General features: G+C 38.2%; 2 protein-coding genes across 2 annotated transcripts; one reads left to right on the forward strand and one right to left on the reverse strand.

Moving 5' to 3' along the window:
* The first annotated feature begins 628 nt into the window (after window positions 1-628).
* On the forward strand, window positions 629-5,309 carry LOC135932697 (recoverin-like). Its single transcript, XM_065470282.1, has 4 exons — window positions 629-758; window positions 1,705-2,283; window positions 3,655-3,766; window positions 4,094-5,309. The coding sequence occupies exons 2-4, from the start codon at window positions 1,903-1,905 to the stop codon at window positions 4,177-4,179; spliced, it is 579 nt and encodes a 192-aa protein (XP_065326354.1). The 5' UTR covers window positions 629-758; window positions 1,705-1,902; the 3' UTR covers window positions 4,180-5,309.
* Window positions 5,105-18,994, reverse strand: LOC135932695 (germ cell-specific gene 1-like protein). The gene is made up of 7 exons (XM_065470280.1): window positions 18,834-18,994; window positions 16,459-17,477; window positions 13,399-13,593; window positions 11,369-11,428; window positions 11,107-11,265; window positions 10,659-10,770; window positions 5,105-9,218 (listed from the first exon to the last, which is right to left on the reverse strand). Exons 2-7 carry the CDS (start codon window positions 16,652-16,654, stop codon window positions 8,639-8,641), a joined length of 1,302 nt encoding a protein of 433 aa, XP_065326352.1. The 5' UTR covers window positions 16,655-17,477; window positions 18,834-18,994; the 3' UTR covers window positions 5,105-8,638.
* Between the last annotated feature and the right edge of the window lie 3,579 nt (window positions 18,995-22,573).

A 22,573-nucleotide genomic window follows, 5' to 3' on the forward strand; every position in this document is an offset into this window, starting at 1 on the left:
TTTGATAGCTCCCACTAAATAGACCATAAGAGTGCTCACTGCCAGTTGGAAAAACCTGCTCAGGAGTGTCTCAAACAAAATGGCAAACTCAAAACATTTACCCAGTCCTCAAGGTCTTGAGATCACAGTTGGATTGAGCATTCATGGGATACAAGGAACAAACACAGTCCTTGATTCACCCCACAGCCAAAAAAAAAAGCCCAGAGTATTTACTGCCATTGTCAGACTGCCAAACACAACAGGATGCTCTCATGCGTCCTGTTGCAAGCGTCAGGTGGAGCTATTTTAATGTGGCGTCTCATTGTAAGTGTCCTTACAGGCTCTGTTTTCATGTCACAATGACAATGACAGACTGACCAGATCTCCGACAAAGTGCAAAAATATTCAGAAAAATGGCACAAAATTACAACCTGATCATAGTATAGCTATATGTCTGTCAAACCAAAGAAATGAGAATATATCAATAGTGGTTTGAGCCTTTTGTTCAGTCTTGATAATGAACAAAAATACTCTTGTTGAGTATAAGTAGTAGTGAAAGTTATTTGTGAGAAACATCATATATATATATATATATATATATATATATATAAAGGAAGCAGTAGCTCAGGAAGCTCAGGGACTCACATGGGTGCTGATGTGGCTCCGCCTCAGGGTGATCCAGATTAATTGACTCTACCCATCAGGTGGAGGTTGATTTCCTCAGCTACTCACAGACAGAGCATCACTGTTTGTCCTGGACTCCCCAGCTGATCACACAGGTAGGAGACAGAACGAGCTGAGCAACACTGGCAAGATAAATTCTGATTATAAGGAGTGTGGAAACACTAAGGATACTGTTAGACTTATTACTTTATGGCATCTTAATCAGGTGTTGTTCAACTCAATTTAATGAGCAATGAATTTTATTTCTTAATGGTTAAATTCAAGTTTTTTGACTTGAAACTGAAACTTCTCTTTGTTTTAGTTTCTTTGTTTTACAGCTCGCAAGAGACATTTACCCAAAACTGAATTTTTAAAAATATATTAAGAGAAATTTCGTCCTATTCACTAATGTTTATCACAGACGAATTCATTAATTTTATAAAATAATCACTTTCACACTTTTTTGGGGTATTTTATAATTTGCAAGAAAAAACATTTTTGTTTTCATGTAATGATGTTGGATCTAGTTATTATATCAAACAAGGGTCTTCCATTTGTAGAGGTACAAATGTTCACTACAAGCTTAGCTGCAGGCTGACTTTTGAAGACCCTTACCAGTGTGTACATTTAAAGCTATTGATTGACTGTCACTTATAGATGCAATCACTCATGTGAAGATACATTTATGGTTCGGCCATTTCAGTTTTTGTTCAACATTGGTAATGAAAATTTAAACTTTGGCAAGCACTGCATTTTTTCCCATGAAGTAATAGATAGATAAGACTCCTAAGTATGGATGAAGCTCATTATAGAAACTTACTGGGACTAAATAACTCTCAGTACAAGGTGCACTCATGGGCCAAGATCATGTCTATTTGAGTCCTCAGTTGCAACCTGGCTTGGTGCTTATTTTAAGAGATCAACAGGGTAGAGACTTGCACACTTCGATGTCGATAAGCAAGGACTTTACTTTTGACCTGAAATGAACCTTGTCACCTATTGCTGGAAGTACAGATGGTTGAGTGGCTTAAAGAGCTTACCATACGGCTGTTCTTTTCACAGCTTTTGCGTTGGTGGGCTGAATAGCAGGCGAAGACAGGATCAAGAGGGCTGCCACCATACCTCGGGAATAGTTACCCCTTTGGCAAAGCAGAGGAGGTAACTTCTTAGGTTAAAGTTGGGTTATAATTGCCCTAGAAGAGCCAGGGGCCACAGATTCACTCTCAAATAAAGCTCTAAAACATCACTAAAACACCAGCAATGGGAAATAGCAAGAGCGGAGCTGTGTCCAAAGAGATCCTGGAGGATCTGAAGCTCAACACCAAGTTCTCAGAGACTGAAATTGTCCAGTGGTATGAAAACTTCAAGAAGCAGTGTCCAAATGGCCGCATCTCAAAAGAGGAGTTTCAGACAATCTACAGCAAGTTCTTTCCAGAAAGTGATGCCAATACATATGCTCAACACGTCTTCCGCTCCTTTGACACAAATGATGATGGCACTCTGGACTTCAAGGAGTACATCATTGCCCTCCACATGACATCAACAGGAAAGACCACCAGGAAACTCGAATGGGCCTTCTCGCTGTTTGATGTGGACAAGAATGGATACATCACCAAGTCAGAGGTCACGGAAATCTGCACGGTGAGTGAAAGGGTGGTGATGAAGTGCTAAATCACTGCTTTTCCTTTAGCTTTGGCTTCTAGATGTTTGTACACTGTTTACAGAAAAAGGTGGAATCACAAGAACAAAGTTAGACAAAGGTATTATCTGCATAGAAGATGATGTTAGACTGTCTTGAACTAAATGTGCTACCTGTAAAATAGCAAAACAGGCCACTATAGTTGAAATTAAGACTCCAAATATGCTTAAATTCTGAGCTTAAACGTGGGTTTATATTTTCATTTTCTTATATATGATCATAAATAAAAAAGAATTTATTAATGCTGATAAACAGATTGCATTTAACTTAACCCTAAAGAAATAAACATAATGTTGCAAAGTTTTAGACAAATTTTGAAATGTCTATAGGTAATATATAGGTAATATGTCACAACGTAGCCTCAGTTTTCCACATATTCATTTTTTTACTCTTAGTAAGTGAAATTAATTTTAATACATTTCAAAGAAGTATGACAGTATGTGAGATATTAAATTTTGAATAGCAAATCAAGTATAACGGAAACAAATGTGTCATGGGCATACTGGATGATTTAAGACAGTGTTTGAACTTGTTTGATGTCATAAAATCTTGCAAAAATAAAGCACATTGAGGCAATATTTGATATGATCTGGTGCTATAAATGTATAAATAATATAATAATAATAAGTAAAATTAAACCGAAATAATTTGAATGGAATTGAAAATTAATCAGTTTTATCTACCACCCAGTGTTTTGTACTTGAATTATTTTTTTAGAGAGAAAACTGGAAACTTTCATCAATAAGCACCATCATTATTTGTTGACAGTATGCAGACAAATATAAAAAGGCACTTATAATTATATAAAGCCAGTGCCTTCTCACTTTAGTTTTTTGTGCCCAGAGTAGTGCTCGTCCTCCCTGATATGTAACAAAATTATTCAGTTAACATTTGGAAAAATAAAATTTTGCAGTATTTAACAAACTCATATATTCTTAAGACAGGCAGCTGAGGCCTGTTACTGTGCTGTGTAGTATTAATGTATCTTTATATTGCTTGGAAACCTTATTAGAGCAGCCACATTTCATTCTTAAAGATTAGAATTCATATATTCACTAAATAAAGCCAGAGAGGCCAAAAGAGCTGGTTGGTTAATCTGTAGAATCACAGCAGTTTGTTGCTGTTTTTGTTTGCGAGGCACCTCATCAGCTCATAGATGTGACAAAGCGGTTCAGATTAAAGGAGGATTTGAGTGCAATGGCTCCATTTCCCTCTGCAGCCACAAAAATAGATTTTACTGTATACAGCTGTAGCTCACACAAGTGAAATCTTTTCTCTCTTTTCACCAAATTTTGTTATTTTACCCTTAACAGGCCATTTTTAAGCTGATTCCCAAAGAAGAGATGGCAAAGTTGCCTGAAGATGAAAACACAGCTGAGAAGAGGGCGGCTAAACTCTGGAAATATTTTGACAAGGGTGACAACGGTAAGAAATAGTGAAGACGTATATGGACATTGGATATGGACAGATAAGTAGATTACACTTGCAATAGTGTTCAGCTCTAAACCAATGAAAACACTGGTTTAGAAATAAATCCCTGAGGAATGTGACAAATCTGACAGTCATAGGTTAGGCTACTGGATTGTTATAGTATCAAAGTAAATGACATTCCTCAATTACACAGTTTGTAATTGCAATGCCTTTTAAGTGTATCTATGTTTAATGTCCATCTTTGAAGACTTTTAGTTTTTGATATTACTCCAAATAAACAAAACAAATAAATGATAATAAACTTGTTTTTTCTCTTTGCAGACCGAATTGCAGAAGGAGAGTTCATCCAGGGAGTTTTGGATAATGACGATGCTCTTCGCTTGATTCAATACTCACCTTTAAAGTAGCTGTTCAGACATTTTCACTGTATATTTCTCCAGTTCTGTCACTGTCTTTTTTTGTCCACTTCACCTGACAGCACTTTCACAAAACATGAACACATTGCAGGTTTGATGATAATGCCCAGTTGGTCTAATTTAAACAATGACACAGAACCTCTTCAGTGGTTTTATAACATTTATTGTATACCCATGTGTGCTGTCGAAGTTATTTACAGTGCATAAAATGTTGAGGAGAAAAATGGGACAAACTGTAAGCATTTCAAATTTCAAAGTATCACAGGTATGTGTCTACCATACAGACAACATCCCCTCTTAAACATGCGAACAAACTTTTACAGCATGTAAATAAAATGTCCATCTTCGGATCGCTTCTTCCACATTTAGAAACTAAGTATTTAGTTTGAATCTCTTAAGAAGATGAAAGCTACAAAATGTCATTCAGAGTAGTCAACATTATTACTACCACAAGTTATGTTCTACCTCCTTTTCTAACCCAAACCAACATATAGCCCATGGTGTAACTACAGTAAATGCAGGAGGTTTCCTTTATCCTGGTCTAATTTCATGTCTTTTACATTCTTTATTTTATCCATATGTCACAGTCTTAAATGTTCAATGTCATAGTTAAGTGGTGAATATGGAGAATAGACTTGTTATTGTAAGACAACATGTGAAATCAAGTCTTGACCCTGTACAATACACTGAATAAAACAACATGTTGGAATTGTAATAAAATGTCATTATCAAAATTCCTTTTTATGTCGATGTAAATCTAATCTAAAAACTGTGATTTCTTCTTAAAATTAAGAAATTAACAAAATAACAAAAACATTGTTAACTGGAAAATGGCTTCTGTAACATTTAAAAAATAATAATTTTAGTACACAAACATGCAGATTTTGATTGACTGATGCATGCCACCTAATTGAAGTTTATATTTTTTTGTTCAAGTCTGCATTTTGGTCCTTTTTGCCACATCATAACAAATTTACTCTCTGAAAAGGATTTGGCTTTCTGGTATACACATCTGTAGTTCAAGTCATGGTGATGTAACTCCACTGTTGATGATCCACAGCTAAGTATGCAGTACTTGCACAAAATGTCAAGACAAAGTTAATAAAGCAACCATGACAATATTGCAGTCCTTTTTTCTTTATTAGAGCGTGCTCTAAATGAAGAAGTGAAGAAAAAATGTCAATCTGTAGTTGTTGAAGTATTCCACTGCTATTTACATAGCTGCACAGTTTTTGTGTCAAAAACAGGAAATGTGCTGAAGTCAGTGACAACTAAAGTTCTTGTTAATGACTGTGTCTCTTTATTATTACCTCCTTTCCCATTTATCTTCTCCCATATATATTTTTTGATAACTCAAAACTTAATAATGCATTATCGGTAACTGTCCTACTAAAAAAAGAAGAACTACATTTGAAAAATAAAAAACCCTAAAAAGCAAACCAAAAAACCAAAACTATTTATAGTATAATCCTTGTATCCCGCTGTGAATAGTTCAGATTTAACAAATCCCTGGTGTTCTCAGTATGGTCTGGAGATAATCCAAAATAATCTGAACTTGGTTTTAAGAAACAAGTATTGCTGTGTGGATTTTTAAATACCTCGGCATCGAAATCTCCTCTTTTATGTTGCTGTAGTAGCAGAAATTTGTCACCAAACCAAACTGATCGGAATATCACCATGATCATATTTTATCTACAAATAAGAGCCAAATCCTTCATGCATACACATATCTCCAGATGTCCTGTTTAGCAGTGGACACTTTCTTAAGTTACACAAGACACAGAAGTGTCTGCATAAAAGATTAATGTTGTTTCATAATAAAAAAGACCTACTTTCTTGTTCTAGTTTCTTAGAGACATCTGCCTTACTTTTTTTATTCACTTCAAGTCACAGAAAAATAAATTTACTTCAGATGCTTCCTTCAAAAACATCATGTTTGGTGTCTGGGAGCCTTCAGGTGTTCCCAAAATGTTCAAAATGAAACTTGACACAGGTCTGTTTATGCAAATTTATACAAATTTTAAAAAGCCTCTAATTTTTATATGTTGTTGGTTGTGTAACTGTTGCATAATTCAACTGTTTATATACATTTTAATTACTCTCCACATACTGCTCAGAGACCTTACAGTTGACTTTTATCTGTTTCTGTCCCTGCATGATGTCAAGTTCTCTCTCTCTCTCTCTCTGTCTCTCTGTCTCTCTCGTTCTCATTCCCCTGATTGCAGAGATTACTGACATAATCTTCTGTCCAGCATTTGAAAGCATCTGTCTGAACATCCAAATCTCTCTGTGAATGTAATTGTTGATCCTTCTTTTTTCTTTCTTTCCTCGATCTACTGTATCTGTGTCTGAGGGACCCAAATGAACCCTTAACAGGTATTGGTTCTGCAGATATTTGATTCTATTCAGCGAGTTAAAACTTGGATTTTTAGATGGTTCTGAGTGGAAGGTAAAGTGATCACCAAAGTAATTAATGTTTTATAAATGTTGCCAGTTGTTTATTTAAATATTTCAATACAATATATGAAGATAAATCTCATAATAGCAAGAAGAAAAAAAGTCACAATAATTCCAAAGTGAGTAGAAATCATCCGAAATTATTTCAAGGTCAAGGTCAATATATGTAACATGTCAAAGCCAAGCTAAAGACCAAAAAATTAAAAATTGTAACTTCTTGTTTATTAAAATGTAAAAGCAGATGTATTTTTTGCCTTTATTTATTTTCTTTGTATTTTAACTTAAAGATGTCAGCCAGTGTTGGTTCTTTAATTTATTGTAGTGATGTAGTTACAATGCAAAAAGATAAATACACTTGCAGCATCTTCATAAATGATAAAAACTGATAAAAAAAACTCTGATGTCAACACTAAGTTTACAAGACACCATTGATCACAGTCTACCCCATTATTACCACAGCTAAAGACGAGCCATGTCACACCCAAATATTTCAGACAGGGTTGATTATTTCCAGTTTATTCTTCAGATATGTAAATAAACTACATTTTTTCTGACACAGTTTTGAGAAATATCTGCAGGTTTAGATGACAAACACTCGAAATTCTGGTTCTTCTTGATTTCATCGATGCAAATATACATTACCTTGGAGCTGTATCTCTAGCATGAATGAAGCCAATGTGGAAATACCAAAAACCTGTGGTTCGGGTGTCCCAGTGGACCCGTGCATACTGCTGGATGCAGAAGGGCATCTATAGAGTCTGGCCTCTTCCTGACAAGTCTCTTCCTGAAAAGGTTTTTACAGAGGTCGACTCTATAAATTTCTAAAGTAGAAATGACGCACTGGTACATCATCTTCAGAAAGTTTAGAAAGTCTATACGTTTGAATGCAAATCTATGTAGGTGCACATAGCACCGAATGGTACAGTTAAGTTAGGTTTGAAAGCCTAAACCCTTAACTTGAATGAACTTGAAAAAGAAAATAAATTCTTGTCTTGAAGAACTTTAGTATCATTGATTCCATTAAAGTCTATTAGAAGTGACGAGTCCAGTCATGCAATGAATGTGCTTCATGTTTATTCATCACCTTAATGTGGAGAGAATTTTATACAATCATGCAAAAACAGATTAAAAATAAAAATATACATACAGCAAATGTGATTGCAAACTTGTGTTATATTATTTGTTATGTATTGTTGCCCCTTGAATACATTCACATCATCTCTAACATCCAATGAGTCACTGAATTACATCAAATCCCTGAAGAAATGTAAGGCTTGAAAAACAAAATAATTTGTGCAGTTTTATAAAATCAAACTGTGTGTGTGTGTGTGTGTGTGTGTGTGTGTGTGTGTGTGTGTGTGTGTGTGTGTGTGTGTGTGTGTGTGTGTGTGTGTGTGTGCGCGCGCGTGTGTTTAAATTTCAGTTGCCTAAAGTTATATGTACTTCCAGCCAGGAACAACTGTAAGCTAACTCCATGTGTAAGACATGTAGAAGGGCCATAATATTCTGATTCAGGTATTAAACCCTATTCAAATATTCACTTGCCAATATAATAATCCCAACTCCCAACATTGCAGCTCTGTGCAGCTTGCATTGTCTTTAAGCCAGTTATTTTGGTTCTTCTACTGCACATACGTCTGCAGAGTTTATACCGCCATGTGGACAGAAACACTACTGAGATAGGATGAAGATGTTGCTGTGGTAACTCTTACAGTAATAAACCACAACACTAACAGTTCGGGCTCTTTTGCTCGCCACTGGTCCAGAAATTGAAATTCTCATACTGTAATAGATGTAGTACTGAAAATAGTCTAGAATTGATTTGAAACTTCTGCAACCCCACATGTACAAAACTGCAGTTAAAGATTAAAGGTGTGTGTGTGTCTGTGCAAGTCCTGTGAATTTTTTTAAATATATTTTATTGTAGTTTTAGTGAGATAAGTAAAATCTGCCGTGGAGAGATGTTTGTCGAGGTCTTCTGCCCCGAGAAGTCTTAGCAGAGCGAGTCCTCTCGCTCCTCCTGGAGGGCATAATTTATCTCGTCCATCTCACGTTCACAATCTTCACATCCTTCGGTGCCGCAGCCTTCCACCACAACCACACCATGAGGGTCTGCCAGCTTCCCCCCTCCTACTCCACCTGCTCCCATTCCTCCCCCTGCTCCACCTCCCATTCCAACACCATTTCCCCCAGCACCTGCCATAGATGGCATTCCTCCCAGTCCCATCCCAACACCAAGATTTCCCATCCCTCCAACTCCAATTCCTCCTCCACCAACGAGCAGTGCTCCCCCAGCGCCACATGTCAGAGGTCCAACAGCTGGTCCCACTCCTCTGGGCCACATTGGGTCCATTAGAGCCCCCTGTTGTCCAAGCTGCATCAGCTGACTGACGGAGTAAATCCCTCCCGGCCCAGCTCGAACAACCTCCTCATAGGAGGGGGCACTGGTGGTATTTCGGGCCTCCTCCAGCCTTACCCGAGCCCGGTGCTTCATCTCAATGATGGTCTTGGTGTAGGAGTTCAATGTGGCCACAGCAGCTGCCATGCAGCAGCTGAATGAAAGCCACGCCATGCTGGAGAGGGGGAAAGATTGAATCAGTGAAGTTCTTTAAAGTGCCATATAACTACTGAAGCTTGGAGAGACAGCATCTATAACTGTGGTCAGTAAGTTTACATGCACTCACCACGGGCAAGAATGTCATGGAAATTTGGGGCTTTTAATTGTTTCTTTGAAGGGTTCTTTTTCCAAAGTGGAATGACAATAAACCATACATTTTAATGATTTAAAAAAACAAGAACTGGATGCACAAGTTTGAATTTATTTGAAATTTTCTCTAATCCACACAGGGTCAGGAGTATCAATGAAAGCTCAAACATATTCGTACACTCACTTCAAATAAGGCCTATTAAGTTCAAGAACAGCCTAGGAACCACAAAGGCTCAAGCCTCCCATGAACTGGAAACCAGTTTTACATTGCCATGGACTGAGAGTACAGACCAAGAAAGAAGTCCCAGGTCCCGAACCGACACCTTCAAGCTAAACTGAAATTTTCAACTGCCCACATGTAAAAGCCAAATTCCTCCTAGATTCATGGTCAGATGAGACAAAGATTGAGCTACAATGATAGTAGGAATTGTTTGGAGGTGTAAAGGTGAGGCTTTCAAACCTCAGACAACTATACGAACTGTTAAGCATAGTGGTAGAAGCATCATGCTGTTTCCTGTCAGTGGTACTGATACATTTCACAAAGCGGATAATAAAGATGGAGGACTATGTTCAAATTATTCAACTTTACCTCAAACCAACAGCTAGATGTTTGCACCTTAGATACAAATGGGCATTTCAACAGAACAATGATCAAAAACACACATCAACACTGGTTTTGAAATGGGCAAAGTAACTAGCATTATGCACCTAGAATGGCCTGCCTAAAGCCCTGACCTCAACCATGTTGAAAATCCAACAAATCAGCCAATGAGATTGGTGAAATATCTAGAATAGCTAGAATTATGCCAGACGCTTGTTGATGGCTACCAAAAGTGTCTGGTGAGGGACATTTAATCAGATATTTGTGGCGGTATATGTATCGTTTTGAGCCTCTATGCATGCTTCTGACCCTGTGTGGATCACAGAAAATTCCAGATAAATTAAAAACTTTTGCACTCAATTATTGTTTTTAAAAGTCATTAAAGATGTGTTCTGTGCAACCATTTGACCCTAGAAAAAGAAATACAGAAAAATAATTAAAAGCCACCATGCCAATCATTCATGTAAACTCCTGACCACAGCTATGGGTAATTGTGACCATGTTAGTGTTTGTCACAGCCACTGTCAAAACAGCTGCCTGTATAGCTTGCTAACCAGATAATGTTTACACACCTTGCAGATATAAAATATTATGACAATATTGGGTGATAATCAAACTCTGTGGGATATTTCATCTAATCTGAAGATTGTTGGTGAATATTTTACTTTAATGCAGAATAATTACTTTGGTTTAATTGAAACTTACGCAAAAGACCAGCCGTAGTCCCAGCTCTGTGGCCTCCAGTCTTTAGGTCCGATGCTCACAGTCATCTGAAACACTGTTGTGTACATCATGTGAGCTACCATCCCCATCATGCCTGGGAGAGGACAGAAACATGGAGATACCGTTATCTTTGCTGCAACCTGAAAAAATATGGTTAAAAAATAAAAAAGTAAGTTGAAATAATTCAAATTTTGGAGGTTATTATTGTAGGAATGACTGAAATATGGCAGTCCAGCCATCCATCCATCCATCCATCCATCCTAGCTCTACTCTGAGCCCCTCCTGAATTACTGAGGTCCTCACCCACACACCCTCTGAAGGAAAGTCATTTCCACCATTTGTATCCAAACCTTATCCTCTTGAGGTTTTTCAAGCAAGCAAGCAAGTGCCCACAGCCTTTTAGGACTCAGAAAATGTTATTTGTTCTCACCTGAGAGGACAGTGCACATAGCTGCAAAGGCATTGATCTTGAGGGCGTTCATTTCCCTCTTGGCGCAGAGGCACAGTGCTTCCACACACATCAGTAAGAAGCCCATAGCCAGGAGACCGATGTACATAAACTCACTGATGACAGACAGCCAGAGCACACCTGGAAGCATTTAAGGATATAGAGAAAACCTCAAGACAATTTTTTGAGGTTAAATATCGAAAGTTTTCTCCTTTGTGAGATGAAAATTAGGTGTTGGACCAACCTTGTGTCTCTCCTGGTGTCAGCTCAATGAAGCTTCGACACTTTTCTTCCTGATCTGCACCTAAAAACAAGGGTTAAGAAGCTTGTTATACTGTCTTTAAATCTATAATGTTTACAGGGGTCTATAATAATAATCATTTGTAAACACTGAGAGGCACACACATACTTAAAGGTCAAATTTAAAGCTAAAATCAGCTTTGAACCACAATCAGTCATAGTTGCAATCATTCCATTGAAGGATATAAGACAGTGATTGCTTTCCGTTTACAGGACACCCAACATCACTCTGTATATGCTTTTATATGTGTGTATTCATAACTATGTAGCCCATATGCCACTTAACAACAGTAACAATGTTTTCTCTGGTCTCTATTATCATTTAGTTCGTGAAAAGAAGAAACCCTTTCAAGCTTCTTTTGCCATTAAGAGAGGATGGTTGCACTCTATGGTGTGACTCACATGTGTTAACTCCATACTACCAACAGTTTCTCCATCAGTTTTTTGCGTAGCAACAATAATCCGGGCTTAGAAAGCGGCTTAAATGAGGTGCACTATATTAAAAGTAGTAAAATGATAGATTTGGAAAATCCACAATCCCGATGCTGTGAACAAAATGTATTCAAATCTTCCTCTGAAGCAAATACGGGATTTCATTGGGCTGAGTCAGCGAGATCACATGGGTATTTTCCAAGTTTGCTGTTTGTGTTTTATTCGTTGGACAGCATGTCCCTGTTGAGCTCCAGTGAAAGGACATTAAAAAAGAGGGAATAATAATTTATACTTAAAGAGGCTGGGATCTCCACTTGATTTGTAAAGCTTGGCAAAACCTCACATGAAGATTAAAACATATGAATGTGTTTGTGCATATAAAATCTTTAGACTTGTCTCCTCATGTTGAGATGTGTCCTCATAGAAAGCACATCTCCAACTTGTCCTCATCAACCAGATTGCCAGTGACTGTTAAAACAAATAATACGGGTTCTTGCAAAAAAAATAAATTCAAATTTGCACAAATCTGTGAAGCAGTTCAAACACAGAAAGAGGAAGGGGTGAGGTTCATTCTGTGGGACATCTGGATTGATCCAAGTTTCACAAGATTTAAGAGTTTAAGAGTCTGCCAGGCTTTAAGTTACATACCTGAGCACTGTCACTGTCATTTCACACCAGCCAGTCCTACAAGATGGCCTAATGACCAATAAGGTTACAGCTGTGCATGTGATAATAAATGGCTCAATCAAATTATTTGCCAGGTATTTGTGCATAAAAATACTCTGCAACACTTATTAATTGTTCTTAAAGTGAAGGCAGGAATAATCTAATGGCATACTAACTGCATAATTAGCTCTACTGACTGTTTACTAGCTTTTAATGCTCCTTTGACTGTGGCTTGTCCTTGAAAGAGGACAGACAAATGACTTGTCAAGGAAGTATTTGCAGATCACACCAAACTTTCACCCAAGACACTCAGATTTTATGCTTTTTGGATTTATTTTACTTATTCCTTATTTTTTCTTTCCTCTTAGTTTCTTATTTATTTTGAATAATTTTAATATTAAAATGTGTTCCAGTCACTTTCTAGTTTCAATTTCACTTGCAAGTAAAAAATGCTGTAAACTTTACACACAGGGTTTCATGCAGGCTCTGTTTATTCACAGTTATGTTTACTGCAGTCTGAAGAGGCTGTTTTAATTAATGCACATTAACAGGGTTAAAATAATATTAGAAAATCTGTTGTTGCCGCCCATTTTTAAGTGATGTTTGATGCATTTTACCGTATGTATTAACTTATTCCTCTATCTCAACCTGCTTTTAGTTTTTGGGTTATTATGGTAATAAAAATGTTGTAATTAAACTTGTTTTAAAAGGTAATTTATTTCCACCTCATTTACTTTTACATAGCCCCTTGAGATTATGAAAGAAATCAGTTGAATATTGCACGGAGAGTTTTTTATGGAGGTTATTCAGGCACAACCCCCCCCCCCCCCCCCCAAGTTATTCGATCCCTGATCAAAGTCTGTTCCACTCACCAACCTTCATTGTGCTTCTCGCAGGACAGCCAGAAGCCGGTGTGGAAGTATCTCAGCATGTACTTGTCCTCCCCTGTCTCCCAGATGTAGTGGACAGCGTTGGCCAGCTGCTTTTTCCTTATCCTGGCCAGCTCCTCCTTCTGCTCTGGAGACAGCGTGACATTGGAGGCTGGGTTCCTGGGGTCTGGGGTGGGCACCTCTGGATGAAGAGAAACAGGAGAATGAATGTCATTAGAGATAACTCAGCTTAAATACAAGCGCGCTCATGCTCACAGGTGTACACACAGGTGATCACACACACAAACTACACCCTTTTTGGCTCCTACCTCAAAGCACACTGTGCGCTGTCGATCTTACGTGCTGCACAATAATGTTTAATATTAAGTATTTAGCGTTAAATTCCCATATATCATTGTGATGTTGTTTATTCTATTACTCTCGTTTTCTTCTGCTTGTTTTCTTTTTTCTTTCTCAACAGGTGATCCAGGTGATCGATATATGTATTTTTTGTCTGCTTATTTTGTTGGTTTTTGTTTTTTGCCCTTTATCCCCGTCCCTCTTCTTCGCTGTTTTTTTTTCTTCCCCCTCTTTCTTTCTCCCTTTTCTTTTCCCCTGTCCCGTATCTAGCAAGTAAAAAAAATAAATAAATAAATAAAATAAAATAAACAATAAAAGGTAAATCAAATGGACCATTACGGCAAGGCTGGGATGGTCCATTTGGTAAAGTAAATCCGTTGGGCATCTTTCTTCGCCTTTAGACAATAATTCTGATGGCAAAAGAACCAAACGGGACAGGTTTAAAAAAAAAAAAAAAAAAAAAAAAAAAAAAAGAGATAACTCAGGGGAAGAGCAAGAGTTAATGAGTCAAGTAAAAAAAGGTAAAGCAGGAGTTTTAGGGGGACAAAAACAGTATAAAAACATACCTTTTTGCTTGAAAAGAGCAAACTAAAGTAATTAACAGAATCATTTGTGTTCTTGTTTTTTACCAAGGAGCTTTTGCTCTAATAAGACTAGAGCTGCAGAAATATGAGAAAAGTATGCCAGCAAACAGTGCTATAAATCCTGAAGTAGGTCTCCTTTGGGTCACAGTGTGTAACACAATCCAGCCCTGAAACCTTGTTCTCCGTGTTATCAGCCCTTCTTTTATGCAATAAAAATTAAATACTACACAGAGATAAAATTGGTTTAAAGCTGAATGATGGTAAAGTGGGTTAGCAAATCCAGACAACATGCAGCTGCTGCCATAAAGTGCTGAGATAAGCAACAAAGCCGGGATTATGTGAATCTCTGGCAATAAAGTCTAAAAATACTTAAACCCAAGCAGCTGTGGAGATCCTGTAATAGTAAAACTACTAATGCCATACTGTAATAAGCAAACAGGAAAATAGTAAAAGTGACAGGGAAGCCTGCACGATCCCACACCCCACAACAACATCACAGATGCACTTTGAAAAAGATCATTTTCGATGACTTGTGATGTGCGACAACACTGTGGTGCACTGAGAATTCCTGCACTCAGACTTTCTGCACAAACTGCACGTGCAGCCAAGAGAAATGAGAAATCCAGCTGGCAGAAGGCAAAAGAGAAATCGGAGAAAAAGGGATAATTCATGTTTAAACTGACCTAAGGGTGAAAGCACTTTCTTAGAAGCTGGTTTTCATTCAATTAGGCATGTATCAAATGCTCCAACCGTCTGGTAGCTGTGAGTAAGTAGTGAATACAGCTTAGATTTGTTATATGCTCTTCTGAGTTGGCTTTAAACATCCATCAAAGCTAGTTAAGATAAGCAAGAAAACAGACGTTTTGAGAACTCTGCTCTTTGGCCCACGTGTGGCCCTGAACTCATAAGATGGGGTTTGCATAGGTTATGGAGAAGGTCTGGTCATGACAACCTAAATTTGTACCCACATAAAGTGGTGGAGCCAATGTCAGGTTTGGCACACGGCACAGTAAGGAAGCTGGGAATACTGGAAAGGGGAGCACCCATTTCTAATGGGAGCACAGCAGACACCGTTAAATACTCAAATAGTTGTTTTCTTCTGAGTGAAGTGACCTGGAAACAGCAGTGTGGCAGGCACATAATAAGAGCTCTTTAAATTCTCTAAGGAAAGGAGCTCGAATCCTTTATTATCTCCCTTAACTCTGGCTCATCCTCCAAGAAACCAAAGGAGACAATGCTGTCCCATAATTCATAGTGACACTACATCAAACAATGAGCAAAACAGGTGACGCAGATTATGTAAATGTTAAAAGTGAGTTTAATCTTTTGTGTCACAACCTGCAGAGATGTTTTTAGATGCAAAACTATAAACATTAGGTTGCTATGATGAATATCTGCATCTTAGCAAGTTGTTGCCTTCTGTAAAGAACGTCGTGTGTGAATTTATGAGTTTGTATCAGTTGTCTTCTCAGTTTGTTGCTGTTCTGTGAGCTTTTAGGGTTATCATAAATCATTTTAATTTTGTCACAAATATAGAAATCCCTAATAGTAAAGGCCAGAGTTACACTGAATCATCTGTCCAACTGAAAAATAAAATATCAGTGGATGACATCTTTTTATTGATTGTTTAGTTTTATATGACCGGCAGTAAAAGAACAAAGCAAGAAGTATATACAGCAGTATATAGTTTCACCTCTTCAGACTAATGTCAGCAATATCCATCACATGATAAATAAGTTTAGTGTATGTGCCGTCAGAGCCTGAGGATTTCCATCAAGGTCAAAATTACAGAAATATTTTATTTTGGTTGGATGATTTGTGGGCTATTTGATCACAGCTCATCCCAAAGTACAGAAAACTACAAAAAAAAGGAAGTAAAACTACCAACAGTGCAAATAAAGCAAAAATCTCAAAATGATGCATGAAATAAGAACAAAGTCCTTCAGCTATCCTAAAATTCATTTTTTTAAACTATACAGATAGTTGTGTCATTACTTCCATTTTGAGATGATTTAACTGCATCTGCTGTTACCATCAGTGACTTCAGCTGTTGCCAAATTAACCAGGATCCTTGAAATCTTTGAAATGTCCAGAATAAGCACTGTGTGGCCCGTATGTCTTACCTGTGGTGTACGGCTGGCTGTTGTTCTGCCCGCAGTTTTTCATCTTGACTGGCGACAGGCAGACCGGCTTCACCACCTTGTGTGTCCCTTCGCACCAATAAGAGGTGCAGAAAGCCCAGACGGACAGCGTGAGGGCCAGAGAGGTGAGGAACAGTGACAGCAGGGAGCGGTTACGTCTGGACATTTTCTCCAGCATGACTGCGTCTCAACTCAAAAGCAGCCAAATGAGAAATGAAATGGTTTTGGCAAGTGTGTGTCAAAAATAGCTGCAAGAGCCAGACAGGTTCTGGTGACCTGTCTGGAGCAGAAGATTGGGGAGCTTTCTGTGATAATACAATAGAGATTGAAAATAAAGTGGTAGGAAAGAGAGAGAAGTGAGGAGAGGGGATTAGTGGTATTTGAGAAGTGGAACGAAGGTCGGAGGGGAAGATAAAAAGTAGTCTGTTGGAGAGATGGAAGTAGGGCGGCGCTGGAGAAGGAGAACGGTTAGCGCTGAGCAAAGGTCAGAGAACAGTGGAATAAAGAAAGATGAAGCTATGGGATTTAATCTTTTCCAGCACGAAGGAAACAAGAGACAGATGTGCGGGCCAGAGGATGCAGGGGGAGCTCTAACTCTCCTCCTGCTGCAGTGTCACTTAAAGGAAATAGGCATGATGAAGAGAAGCAGGCCAGGTTTAAATTTGGGACCTTTGTTTCCTTTTGGAGACACAAATTTAGCCCATGTTTCTACTGCAGTCACCGCTCAGGTCTCATATTAATATCTTCTCCCCTCTCAGATAAAGACAAACATCTAAATCTTATCCTGCGGATTTTGAGACTAATCGGTTCCACTCTCAGGGCACATCCCGTTCTTCAACCTGTTCCTCCACCTCAGTGAGAGGGATTGAACTCACGAAGAAGTGATTAGTCCAGCGTCTCAGGCCTACCTCGGGGCCTGGTAATCTGTGGTAATCTTGCGGGGTTAGGTGGATGAGTTTAATGCTTACTGACACTCATGCTGTCATTGTCTGAACGACCACCTAAGAGAGGGAAAAACAGATGATGGAGGCAAAGATCTGGGATTAGGAGTCATGAAGACAGAGTCACGTCTATGTCCAAGTGATTTGAGCTGCACTTAATCCTGCCAGGTGCCACATTTGTAAATTGGTTATATTTAATACAACGTATTAGACTCAAATCATTAAACTAGAATCTGATGTAGCAATATAATTCTGGGATAGGGTCCACCCCCCTGTGATAATATAATATAATATAATATAATATAATATAATATAATATAATATAATATAATATAATATAATATAATATAATATAATATAATATAATATAATATAATATAATATGATTCCATCAGACCATATTGTATTGTATCATGTCCTATTGCAACACATCATACATTATAAGCACAAATGTAGTAAAAGCAAAATTCACGCAAAGCAATTAATTACAAAATATAAAACTTTATATTTTAACGATCAGTGTGTCAGAAACATACATACACAATTTTTTAAATAAAGAAGTAAAGAGAGTAAAAACAAAAGTGTGTGTTTTTATATTTGAAATCATATTTCCCAGTATTTGACAGTTTTCTTTTCAAAATTTATTATCCACTAAATGTGAATTAAAGTGTTGATAACTATAAAAATTTAGCTATTTCCAAAAACTATTTTAGATAAAGTTTGATGGGCATCACAGCAGGAGTTTCTCTATGTATGCTATAAACACCCACCCACACCCACACCCACACACAGAGCCCCAATTTAATCAAATGACTAAATTCATAACTTGATTGATGAGGCACTGAGGTTTAATTTCATCTTATCAAATCAGCGTGAGGCAAACCTATAATCCACACACTCCACAAATGCATGTACTGTTCTGCTGGATTATCTGGTACCACACACCTGACCACGTCATCAATATAAAATGATGAAGACAAACTGCACAAAACCTGAAATTCAAAGATCCCTAGAAGGAGAGGAGCTGAGCTGAGAGTGGTACCGCTATTTATTTATTAATTTTTTAGATTTTCCACAGACATCACGATAAAATCATTGTCAAGTTTAACACAACAATGGTGACGATCTGATATGGTGACACCTTCCTCAAGACATTCATTTTTACTGACTCCGATCTCAGTCCTAGATTAGAAATGCTGTTTTTACTGGCTTAAGATGTCAGCGATAGAAAAACTGAATTAACACAGCTCGTTGAAGCATCACAGATTTCCATAAATACAAGTAAAAAAATATAGTTTCCCTGTTTGAGAGAGCTCTTTGTTTCATCTCATCAGTAAAAGCTGAAATCCAGCTGCTGCCGATTGATCGGCTTACACTTGCAGAACATAATGATAAAAAAAAAAAAAATCTACTTACCTTTTCTTTGGATCTCAGGAGAGGCTCTTTTTGTGTTTCCTTCACCTGTCTTCAAGCAGGGTTCCAGTTTCCTTCACCTTTCTTTTTCATGCTCCCTCATTACTCCCTCGCGCTTCTTTGGGTGAGTTTCCATCAGAAACCCACCCAGATTTCCCTCTAATCCTCCCAAGTCCATCTGTTACTTTCCCTCCCCTTTGCTCCCTGCAGTGTCTTTTCCTCCACTCTCGCTCTCGCCTCGCCTGCCTTCCTCATCACGCCTCCTCTCTCAGTCATGGCCTTGCTGACCTGTCCTTCTATAGATTAATTTGTAAACATGGTATAGAAAAGCTTAGATTGAGATGAGAGCTGGTGTTGTGATTGTGATTCTGCTCCTTAAACTCTGACCCGTCTTAACACAAGTGAAGTGCAGCTACTGTTTATACTGAGTGATGACTGCACAAATCACTGGGCCGTGACTAGAAAATGATTTTGAGTTTGCTGGATGTTTTCTTGCTTTAGCTGCCTTTGTGGTCTGTTGAAATGAAACATCTGTTTTGTTGCTACACCTTAAAAAACACTTTTAATCTTAAGAACTTCTCCATCTGTATCCTAAGATGATGCCAAAACCTTACCAACGCTCTCTAATTATCAGTCACCAGTCAGAAATCATGTGAGGCCCAGCTTTGGTTTTCGTATCTGGTTAGTCATCAATATTGCATACTATTGTGAAAGTGCTTTAAATTGCTAATGTTATGAATTTGTGTTGTATACAGGGAAATTAATATTTGATCCCCTGCTGTATTGAAATGAATTTGTATGGTAGTTTCATTTTAATTGAAAGAGACAGAAATCCAACAAAAATCCAGAAGAAATTGCATCACATAAAAGTTATTGACTTAAATTTCACTGAGAACCGAAGTATTTGATCCCCTGGAACCCAGCCAGAATTCTCCCAATCAATCAATCCACCATCGTGGTCAAGTCCAAAGAGCTCCCAGAGGACATCAGGAACATGACTGTAGACCTGCACAAGGCTGGGATAGACTGCAAGACCATCAGCAAGAAGCTTGGTGAGAAGGTGACAGGTGTAGGTGTGATTGTCCGGAAGAGGGAGAACTCTAAACGGCCATCAGTCATCCTTGGTCTGGAGCTCCATGTAAGCTCTTGAATCACGGGGTAAGGGTGATCATGAGAAGATGTTGGATCAGTACAAAACTACATGGGAGGAGCTTATTATATTATGTTATATAATATGTTATATATATTATTATATTATATTAAGTATCTGAAGCCAGTTGGGAGCACAGTCACCAAGAATACTGTTGTTAACACTGTGATGGATTGATCCCAGTCCTCAGGAAGGAATGTATACAGGCAAAGGAGTTTGCAAAGAAAAGCGTCTGGACTTCTTTAAGTTGCTTGAAGACGTTTCACCTCTCATCCGAGAAGCTTCTTCAGTTCTAAGGTCAAATGGCCGAGAGTCCCAGAGTTAAACCCAGTGGGAGTATCCCCCCAAAGAGGGACAAAAATCTGGGACTCTCGGCCATTTGACCTTAGAACTGAAGAAGCTTCTCGGATGAGAGGTGAAACGTCTTCAAGCAACTTAAAGAAGTCCAGACGCTTTTCTTTGCAAACTCCTTTGACTACGATGACCTGGATGACTGAGAACCTTCACAGACAATGTATACAGGCCATCTTAAGTTTGCCAGTGAACATCAGAGATGGTTCAGAGAAGTCTTGGGAGAAAATGCTGCCATCAGATGAAAAACAAGTTGACTTCTTTGGTATCAACTCAACGCACTGTGGTTGGAGGAAGTCAAATGCTGAGTATGACCCCAAGAACACCATCCACACAGTCAAGCATGGAGGTGGAAACATTTGCTTTGGGGCTGTTTTTATGCTAAGGGTGCAGAATGACATCATGACGCAGATGGATGGGGCCCACTTCTGTTAATCTTGGAGATGGGTCATCGATGACTCTTCCAGCATGACAGTGACTCAGAACACCAAGGGAACAAAGGAGTGGCTAAATAAGAAGCACATTAAGGCTGAGCGGCTTGCCTCCTTGAGATGTCTTCTGCGGTTGCTTCTTAGTTTTGTTTCTTGCACTAAACAACACACTCCTCATCATGCATTGACTTACGCCGCTGATCACAAACCATGGTTATAAAAAGCCTAGGTTAGTTTAGTTTTTTTCTTTGTTTCTTACATTCAAAATAAACTGTTTTAATTGGCATTCATTTGGCATCTCCCTTTTTGTCATTGCTGTTTAGCCTGGTTTGTGACAGTATATCAGAGGATCAGCTCAGATTGTGGTTTTTTGGAGGCAGAGGTACAGAGGAAAGGGTGAGATTGGACATGTGCAGAAGAGGGATGGCGGATAAATTGGATAAAGGATGCTGAAAATGGCCCTACCAGGCAGGAGGAAAAGATGAAGACCACAAAGAAGACTCATGGAAAGAAGACATGAAGAGTACTGGTGTCACATAAGAGGATGTAAGGGATAGGCAAGCTGCTGTGACAACAGCGATAGAAAGAAGATGCATGTGACTTTACTGTCTATGACATTATCTCAACTACTCTGATGCAGTTTGACCTTTTTAAAAAAACTGTTTGTTCTCCTGTTACTTTATTGGATTCATTCTCATTTATAGCAGCTCCACTCTGTGGGCTTGTTCTCATTTCAAGGCACACAGTAACCAAACAGGTACATTTACACCCCTTTAACTGTTTTTTTTAACCAATGTACTTTTTCCCTGCTTCCAGATTTATTGCTTTAAGTGACATTTTCACCAGCTGCCCTGACACAGCATTAATTTTTTACCTTGTTTTTTAACCAGTCCTTTAAAATGAAAGCATCGGCTTCAAGTAACTTGAGGGTTTATTTTATCTTTAATTGAGCTGCTCTTCACATGCATCCCCTGGGGTAGTGAGTGGGCATCACTGACTTTGCAAGCAATATGTTCAGCAATCACACGTCTAAATGTTACCAAACACACTGAGATAGCAAATGATGTGTTGTTGGGCTGATTTTAAACATGTTTCTCCTCAGCCTGCGAGCGAGGACTTTATGATTATTATCCATCCAAACTGGTTTAAAGAAAGACTCAAGTACAATAGAATTTAATAATTATAATTATGAAAGGTTGTGATTTATTTATTTAATTGGGCAGGTGTTAAAGGAAAACCTGCACTTAATATGGTGACACTTTTTATTCAGAATCAGCTTACAGAGGTTTAATTAGTTCGATGATTCGTAATGAGCAGGAAAAATTGTTCATGGTCATTATTCTGAATCTATCCCGCTGTATGAAGACGATGGCTAGGATTATATGACTCTACTTACTGTACAAAAAAAAGGCGACACAAGGTCTCAACTGACCATCGTGTCCTAAAGTGACTGAAGCTGACTGTCAAATTCCCAATCTGCCCTGGTCTGTTTTTAAGACACTAAGCCCTCTATTCATGAATGGAGGGACTCAGCTCCAGCTCATCTGTCAATCCTATATTTTCTGCTCTTGTGCCCAATATCTGTAATGGCTTCATCTGCCCTCCACTCACCCTTGGACTTCTAAATTAATCAGGAGATTAATGAATGAGGAGTGAATGAATAATTAAAGCAGGCCTAATGCTGTGGCCAAATAAATATAGGCTAAAGATACTGTTTGAAGACAGTTACTTAACTTTGACAATTTGTGGCTGTATGTCTGCATATTTATTCCATAAAAATCTAAGACAACTGGTTTAAACATCATAATGAT

This window comes from Pelmatolapia mariae, linkage group LG22 (assembly GCF_036321145.2).
Source record: "Pelmatolapia mariae isolate MD_Pm_ZW linkage group LG22, Pm_UMD_F_2, whole genome shotgun sequence".
In the NCBI taxonomy this organism is placed as follows: domain Eukaryota; kingdom Metazoa; phylum Chordata; class Actinopteri; order Cichliformes; family Cichlidae; genus Pelmatolapia; species Pelmatolapia mariae.